At 52.9% G+C, this 8,099-nt stretch overlaps 3 protein-coding genes across 6 annotated transcripts; 1 reads left to right on the top strand and 2 right to left on the bottom strand.

Moving 5' to 3' along the window:
- The first annotated feature begins 684 nt into the window (after window positions 1-684).
- Window positions 685-5,063, top strand: LOC122615301 (lethal(2)neighbour of tid protein). Its single transcript, XM_043790333.1, has 2 exons — window positions 685-1,048; window positions 3,737-5,063. Exons 1-2 carry the CDS (start codon window positions 763-765, stop codon window positions 4,975-4,977), a joined length of 1,527 nt encoding a protein of 508 aa, XP_043646268.1. The 5' UTR covers window positions 685-762; the 3' UTR covers window positions 4,978-5,063.
- Window positions 1,502-3,456, bottom strand: LOC122615300 (protein tumorous imaginal discs, mitochondrial). Of its 4 annotated transcripts, none has more exons than XM_043790331.1 (2): window positions 2,039-3,456; window positions 1,502-1,885 (listed from the first exon to the last, which is right to left on the bottom strand). In XM_043790331.1, the coding sequence occupies exons 1-2, from the start codon at window positions 3,357-3,359 to the stop codon at window positions 1,689-1,691; spliced, it is 1,518 nt and encodes a 505-aa protein (XP_043646266.1). In that variant the 5' UTR covers window positions 3,360-3,456; the 3' UTR covers window positions 1,502-1,688. The 4 variants fall into 4 exon arrangements, with proteins under 4 accessions (XP_043646266.1, XP_043646265.1, XP_043646264.1 ...); XM_043790330.1 differs by having other exon boundaries at window positions 1,502-1,880; XM_043790329.1 differs by having other exon boundaries at window positions 2,026-3,454.
- Window positions 5,064-5,136: 73 nt separating the features above from the next.
- On the bottom strand, window positions 5,137-8,069 carry LOC122613419 (protein lethal(2)denticleless). Its single transcript, XM_043787578.1, is given in 3 exon segments — window positions 5,137-6,357; window positions 6,360-7,583; window positions 7,864-8,069. Coding segments are annotated over 3 exon segments (2,304 nt in total). The 5' UTR covers window positions 7,907-8,069; the 3' UTR covers window positions 5,137-5,320.
- Window positions 8,070-8,099: the final 30 nt, after the last annotated feature.

Genomic DNA, 8,099 nt, shown 5'->3' with positions numbered 1-8,099 from the left:
ATTGTGATTTGGGTCGTTAGTTTGGATCATTAGCTCTACAAAAAAGTCATTCACTAAGGTTTGTGACACTTTTTGGCCGAGATATGAAGAAAAGTCTCCTATTTTTGGCCAAAAAATCAGAATTTTATCCAAAATAAGCGATATAATGGACGAAATCTTGATGGTTTTAACTTTTTGAACTCCCAATTGCATTGCCAATCAATTGGCATCCCAATTTGAAAATTTAAATTTTGGTCGATTTTTCGCAAATTTTGATGATGGTACCCCTTACAAAAAATGCGAAAATTGGCCAAAAATAGATCTTGGAAAATCGCCAAAACTGCGATGCGGATAGTTAGTTTGGATCATTAGCAGGCTAAAACAGTCATTATTTTCAATGTACGACGCTTTTTGGCCAAGTTATGATGGTAAACCTCTTTGTAAAACTCGAATAATTGATAATTGTTCTGTTCATGATTTCGCAGTGTTCTTGACACCACAAATATTATTAGAAGGCAACCAGAATAAATATTTAACAGCGTTTTTGGCCATATGAAAAGTAAATTGCTTTTTTCTCGAAAATCAAGCAATAACCGGAAGCGGTGGCGCCTCGAGTGCTTGCTTTTAGAACTACAAATTTGAATTGTACAAATATCGATAGCATGCAAAATCCAATTGGGACTGCTATCGGTGGGAGGCGCAACAGCTGATTTTGATAGTGCCGCCCTGGTTGTTTTTCGGTTCAAGTTGAATTTCAATTTATTTTCGCCGGTTATCACTGAAATGGCCCCGCCAAAGGCCGCCAGCCACCGTCCGGCGGTGCGGCGCAAGAAGTCGGGCACCCTGGTGGACTCCATCCTGGACAGGTACCTCAACGTGCGCTTCTTCAAGTACCTGCTGCTGGAGCCGGCTGCTCTGCCCATAGTTGGCCTGTTTGTGCTCCTGGCGGAGCTGGTCATCAACGTGGTGGTCATCCAGCGGGTGCCCTACACAGAGATTGACTGGGTCGCCTACATGCAGGAGTGCGAGGGCTTCCTAAACGGCACCACCAACTACAGTCTGTTGCGCGGTGAGTTTCTGTGCTGCTCCTGGTTTATTTTTGGCCACAAGTGACCCCATTTCGCATCCGGATATCGCTCCGTGCACCTGTTGTTGCTTGCTTTATGGGAAAAGCGTGCTGTGACTATTACTTATTTACTGTTCAATTCAAGCAGGGAAATTATTCCACATATAAGTATATTGCTTTACTGAGAATAACCTTATTTTAACTAAATATTCAACATATCCTCTTTTCTAGCAAGGGAACAGTTTTCACGTTCAAGATGGTTCCATTCTTATAAAATAGATATTTAAGTTATTTCTCTGAATACATTAAGAGATACTCATAGCATGTTTGAAAGTAAGGAAGCTGATTAGCTATGATGTTTACAAACTAATGTGAGATTGAATCAATCTGGAGGATTGTAAGTCAGGACAGCGTCGGATTAACACAAGTGAAAGTAGCCTCGCATAAACACAGAGCTTGCCCGGCCCGATTGACGGTCAATTTGGTTTATTCATCTCGAACCGACACGTATTTGGAATACACTCCCTCGGTTCCCGCCCGAACTTAGATTAGCAACAATAACGTGCGTTAACTTAGACACTAGAAAACAGAATCGGCCATCGGGTTGCCAACGCCTGTCAGTTAAACATGGACTTGATCTTGCTTATGAAGCCTCCGCTGTCGCCTTGTCCGGACTCGGATCCGCCGCCTTCTTTCGCTTTGCTTTCCTTGTCGTCCGTCCGCTGGTCTTTGCCTTCGGTTTCGGCTGCTCCTGGTCCTGACTTGGAGGATCCTGATCCCGCTGCTGCTGCACTGGCTCCAGCAGCTGCTCCTGCTCCTGGCTCCTCACTCGCTCCTGCGCTGCAACGAGAGATGTGGACAGAGAGAAAGACGCCGTCATTTAACAAATTTCGCACATAAAACGCACGTATATTTCAACTACGAATTCAAGCTCCAAGGTACATTTAGAGATTGCATTGGTAGATCGGGAGATTATTTACGTTGCTTTCTTACTGCCGTCTTTGCGATTCGCGATTCCGTGGATCTGGCCAGGGGTGTCCTCCTCCAGCTCGGCGTACGCCTCGATTAAAGCAAGTCGCTTCTTGTCCAGCTTCTTGCCGGATGGCACCGTGATCTTCACGTGCACGTAGTGATCTCCGTGTCCGTGGGCATTCACGCGCTTGAGTCCCTTGCCGCGCAGCATAATCTTGTGGTGCGACGAGGTGCCCGGCTCCACGTTGATCCACTGATCCTCATAGACGCCCTGGACGCGAACCGTGCCGCCCAGCACAGCCTGGGCCAGGGATATGGCCGCGTCCGTATGCACATCGGCGCCCTCGCGCCGGAAGTAGTCGCTCCGCTCCACGCGGAACGTGACGAACAGCTCCTTGCTGCCCACCTGCATGCGCACCGTTTGTCCGTTCTCGATGCCGGCCGGCACTGGAACAGTAACCTTACGGCGCTGCACCGTGCGACCCTTTCCCTCGCACTCGCTGCACGGATACTTGATGTGCTGCCGCGTGCCCTGGCAGTAGCGGCATGTGGAGCGCATCACAAAGGGTCCGGTGGACACCGTTTCGAAACCGGTGCCGTTGCAGTACTGGCAGCGACCCGGCTTGGTGCCCGGCTCGCACTTGGTGCCGGCGCACTTGGGGCACTGGTCCACCACGTTGACGTTCACATCTTTGTTGACGCCGCGCGCCGCCTGCGCAAAGGTCAGGTCCATGACCATCTCTTGGGCCTGACCGAATCCGAACTTGGAGTCGGCAAAGTCGTCGAACGAGTTCGTTCGGAAGTTGCCTTCACCAAAGATCTTGCGGAAGAGCTCCTCCGGGTCTATGCTCGAGCGGAACTGCCAGCTCTGCGAGAAACCATCGGGGCCGAAGCCACCGGCTCCTCCGCCGGGGAATCCGCCACCCTGGCGATTCATGTTCTCCGCCGTTTGGCCATAGGTGTCGTACTCACGGCGCTTCTGCTCGTCGCTGAGCACTTCGTAGGCCTCGGAGACCTCCTGGAACTTGCGGCCCGCATCCGGATCCTCCTTGTTCGTGTCCGGATGGTACTTCTTGGCCAGCTGGTAGTAGGCCTTCTTGATGTCCTTGCCGTTGGCGTTCTTGGCTACGCCCAGCGTTGTGTAGTAGTCCTTGGCCAGGAGGTGGCGCGTGGTGTGCAGGCGGCGCACTTGGGGTGCGTCTGCCCGGTTACTTCCGCTCCAAGCGCTGGAGAGGATTCGGTAGGAGGTGGAGCGGGGCGTGGAGCACGCGGCTGCCGCCAGGCAACGGCGCACCGCTGGCAGCTGCCGGAACACGAATAATTTTTTACACGAAATCATCATTTTTCCATAAAAGTATCAGTTTTTCAGCTTTTCAACAACATGCCGTAACATCCATGCTGTCCTACGAATGTCTCTCTCTCGCTCGCACCTTCACAGTGTGGCCGCGCTGGTAGCGAGCGAAAATACCAACCGGCACGAACTCAAATATAATACCGTTATATACCGTTAAAGTTAAAAAAGCCAGCAGTTAAATTAGTAAATTATTATTTCTCTTTTTAAATAAATAGTAAATGGAAATAGTAAATGGAAAATATTTGCTCAATACATGAAAATAATGGTAATTCAAGTAATAATTAAATTTTATAAATGTGTTACTTTCTATCTAAGATATGTTATCATTTTAATGAATTCAAATCCTTTTTCTTCTGGTTTTCTAGGCGACACAGGACCTCTGGTGTATCCCGCTGCCTTCGTGTACATCTACTCGGCTCTCTACTACGTCACGTCCCACGGCACGAATGTGCGCCTGGCGCAGTACATCTTCGCCGGGATCTACCTGCTCCAGCTGGCCCTGGTGCTGAGATTGTACTCGAAGAGCAGGAAGGTGCCGCCCTACGTGCTGGTGCTGAGTGCCTTCACATCGTACCGGATCCACTCGATATACGTGCTGCGCCTCTTCAACGATCCGGTGGCCGTGCTGCTCCTCTACGCCGCCCTGAATCTCTTCCTGGATAGAAGGTGGAGTCTCGGAAGCATCTTCTTCAGCTTGGCGGTGGGCGTTAAGATGAACATCCTGCTCTTTGCGCCTGCCCTCTTACTGTTCTACTTGGCCAACCTGGGACTACTGCGAACGATCCTGCAGCTGGCTGTCTGCGGCGTGATACAACTGCTGCTCGGAGCTCCATTCCTGCTCACCTATCCTGTGGAGTATCTGCGCGGCAGCTTTGATTTGGGACGCATCTTCGAGCACAAGTGGACGGTCAACTATCGCTTTTTGAGCAGGGATCTTTTCGAGAACCGATCCTTCCACCTTTCGCTATTGGGCCTTCATCTGCTGCTCCTGCTGGCCTTCGCCAAGCCCACATGGACCTTCTTCCAGAGCTACGTGCGCCTGCGCCGCATTGAGGATCAGCTGCAGCCACAAATAGCCCAGCAGAACCTGGAGCTGAAGTCCCAGAAGAAGCCAAAGAAGGTGGAAAAGGACAAGGATCAGAAAAAGTTTACACCCGAGCAACAGTCCTTCCTGAAGGCCTTCGAGAAGAGCCTGCAGAAGGCGTCCGGAGGAAAGGCAGCTGCAGCTCCCGCCCAGTCGGAGCCGGAGCGCTATGGAATCCACTTCGATCGCTGCACTCAGCTGGCCCTGCTGCCGTTCTTCCTGTGCAACCTGGTGGGCGTGGCTTGCTCCCGATCCTTGCACTATCAATTCTACGTCTGGTACTTCCACTCGCTGCCCTATTTGGCCTGGTCCACGCCGTACTCCTTGGGAGTGCGCTGCCTGATCCTCGGACTCATTGAGTACTGCTGGAACACCTATCCCAGCACGAACTTCTCCAGCGCTGCCCTGCACTTCACCCACATCGTACTGCTCGCCGGTGTGGCCAAGCAGCTTGTCCAGACCATGCGGATTAATAATGCGGCCAAGCGAGAGCAGCAGGATCAGCAGAAAAAGCTGCAGTAAAGGGTTGATCTTCTTAGCCATGAGTGCCACATAAACAGTTTTGAATATGCCAAAAAAAAAGTTGAATAAACAGTACATTAATGCAATTAGTTGTCACATGCTAATAGCGTAAGATTGGTTTATGGTGTTGCGAGTGAATCTGCAATTAATGAAGGCAGCTTTAAAATTGAGTTACTTTTATTTGGGTACGTTAGTCTTTCGTATCGGCTCTGTACAGAGGGCGGGGAGTTGGTTACCAACTCGTCCCGCGATAGATGCAACCTACTATCTACATAAAATAACTTAAACAATGTCCGCTTAAAACTACAAGTGCAATAATGGTGCTGTGGCTCGAGGCTCCGCGTCAATCGCTGCCCACTGCCGTGGTGGGCGTACGCATGCTGAGGGGCGTGGCTGCGGGAGCAGTCACTGCCGGGGGATTGGGAGAGGAAGGAGCCGCAATCGTTGTCGTTGTTTCCTCCGCCGGCACACTGCTACTCCTCTGAATGCTGAAGAATCGCAGGAGCGTCGTCTCGCTGTTTCGCCTACTGGAAGTTGGGGTTTTTGGCTGCGATTGGGTATGGGAATGGGAGGAGTTGCCAGCTGGCGTACCACCGCCTCCGTCCGTGTGCGAGATGCGTCTGCGGGGCGTGGCATGTATTCTGGGACTGCACTCGGACTGTCGCAGGCTCTGGAGGCGTGGAGATGCCAGCACATCGGCCTGCTGCTCCTCGCTGATCTTATCGCTGAGCGTCACATGGGCCCTGCCACTCATCAGCTTCTGTTTCCGGATATTCGTCAGCCAGTCCACCTTCTCCTTCGCCTTCCGCTTGGGCGACATGATGCCCAGATGGGGTGCCTCGCCATCCAGCACGTAGTTGGGCAGGTTGGAAGTGGGCGAGTAGATTGCAGCGGAGATCGGTGGCGGATTGACCGCCTCGGCAGTCATCGCTGCTGCTGCTGCCGCTGAAGTGGTTGGCGGGGAGGTGTACATGTGGTTCACGTTCTCACTTAAGGGGGAATGGCTTGGTGTGCTGAGAAGCTTGTGCAGTGGCGAGACATCTTCCGCCGCAGAGTTCTCCTTTTGCCTTTTGCTCGGGGAGGCATCTTCCTCGTTTATGGGCTGCAGTTGTATATGTCTGCAAGCTGTTTCCTGGCTAGGGGGTCCAAACAGCCGCCTTCCACGTGACTCTAGTGGCTTAGCTCGCTTCTGGGGCTGTTCTGTGGCTTCCGTCTCCGGACCAGCCACGCCCAGCATTTCCAGAAACGAACGTTTGGTCGTCGTCTTTTCCACAGAGCCTGGTGTCCGCTCATTTTGATCCATAAGGCGCTTCAGAGATCGTGGCGTGGACTCCAGATCTCGAAGGTTGTACTTGTGATTTCCACTAGACGGACCAAAGGCTTCTTGCCGAAGTCCCTGACGTACGAGGCAGTTCCTCGGTACTTCTCTGCCCGCTCCGCCTCGCTGAGGCCATCCAGGTCGGGTCCAATCCGCCAGATCTTGTGACGCGCATCATCGCTGCACGTGACAATGGGGCAATCGTGGCTGGAGCCCCAGGCCACGCAGGTCACCTCCACCGTGTGTCCGGCCAGTGCGACGAGCGGCTCCTCGGCGTGGTCCAGGTTCCAGATGTAAGCCCGCTCGTCGCTGCTTCCGCTCAGCAGATACTTGCCGTCCGGGCTGAGGCAGGATTTGATGTAGAACGTGGAGTTAAGCAGTCCCTTGTAGCAAGCCAGCGGGCGGGGCGAGTAGGAGGCCAGATTATAGCAGTATATGGTGTTGTCCATGCAGTTGGCATACAGCCTCGTGCCCGACGCATCCACAATGAGATTGGTGAAGCCCCGGAAGGTGGAGTGGCCGGCATATGGCAGCTTGTGCCTGGGCAGTGGCTCCTTTTTGTAGGCTGTGTAGTTGCGCCGCAGGTCCCACACCTTGATGACCCCATCACCGGCACCACAGGAGATTAACGTATCGTTGTCCTGAAAGGCCAAACCGGTGATGCTGCTGGAGGTGGTGCCTCCGGCCATTTTGGGAGTGCGTGTGCGCTGCTTTCGCTGCGAAACTGGAGTGCCCGGTCCGCCCGTGTGTCCGCTGTAGATGCAGTTGTCCACGCGTGAGGTGAGGTCCATATTGAGATTGGCCCTAATGTCCCAGATGAGAATGGCGCCATCACGACCGCCGGTGGCGAAGACAGCGGGATCGGTACGCTTGAAGGCCGCCGACTTAACGGACCTTGTGTGGCCCACGTAGGAGTTCAAGCCGCGGATGCCAGAGCCCGCCACCTCCCACAGTCTGGCAGTGTGATCGCCCGAGGCGGAGACGAAGCGCATCTGGCCGGGGGCCCATTCCAGGTCGAAAACGGCGTTGTAGTGACACTGGGGACCCACCAGGGACTGCTCCTCCGGCTGGTGGTTCCTCTGGGTGGTGTCCTGCAGCGTGATCTTGCCGTCCTCGTTGGCGATCGCCAGGATGTGTCGGTAGCCATCGCAGTTGGCGAACTTGGCGGAGAAGATCGGCGGTTCCGGATTAAAGTCTGGGCAGTAGTTGGCCGGCGCAATGCCCCGCCAGCTGTCCTCCTTGGCCACAGAAAGGCGACGCAGCGCAAAGTCGTAGGTCCTCTCATTGCCTAAAAACGAAACAAACCAGAGGAGAAATCGTGAAAATAGTGCCGTGGCTTTGTTTTCCACGGAACTTCTGCAAGATCAGCAGTTTCCAATGGAGCAACAAGTCGGGTTTCTTCACCCCCCAAGCAATCCTCTGTGGTTAGGCGGGCTTTCACTATGCACAGTGACCATATGGCCAGGAAAACCCTTCGAACCCTTTGAAGCCTTTTCAAATTCAACACCTTTGACCACAGGAAATTCGAGCGCCAAAAGTGGGATTCTCCCGCCAAGCGAAAAACTCACCGTAGCCGTGCTCCCTGGCCCGCAACTTGTTGTAAATGTTCATCGTGCAATCCTTTGGGCGATTGCTCCGCGAAGTCTGCGTTTTCAACTTTATTTCCTGCTATTTCCTTTGAAATAAAACAACCTTCGATGCATCGAAAATATTTTTCAACGACGCAGCTGGACTCTTGGGCAGTGTGACCGTGGTCAGATAGGAAGAACAAGCATTCTGTTGCGAAAGAGGGGAGAACCGCCAA

The sequence above is a fragment of the Drosophila teissieri genome, chromosome 2R (assembly GCF_016746235.2).
Source record: "Drosophila teissieri strain GT53w chromosome 2R, Prin_Dtei_1.1, whole genome shotgun sequence".
In the NCBI taxonomy this organism is placed as follows: domain Eukaryota; kingdom Metazoa; phylum Arthropoda; class Insecta; order Diptera; family Drosophilidae; genus Drosophila; species Drosophila teissieri.
The sequence above is the reverse complement of the archived record's forward strand: the minus strand, read 5'-3'. Positions and strand labels throughout refer to the sequence as shown.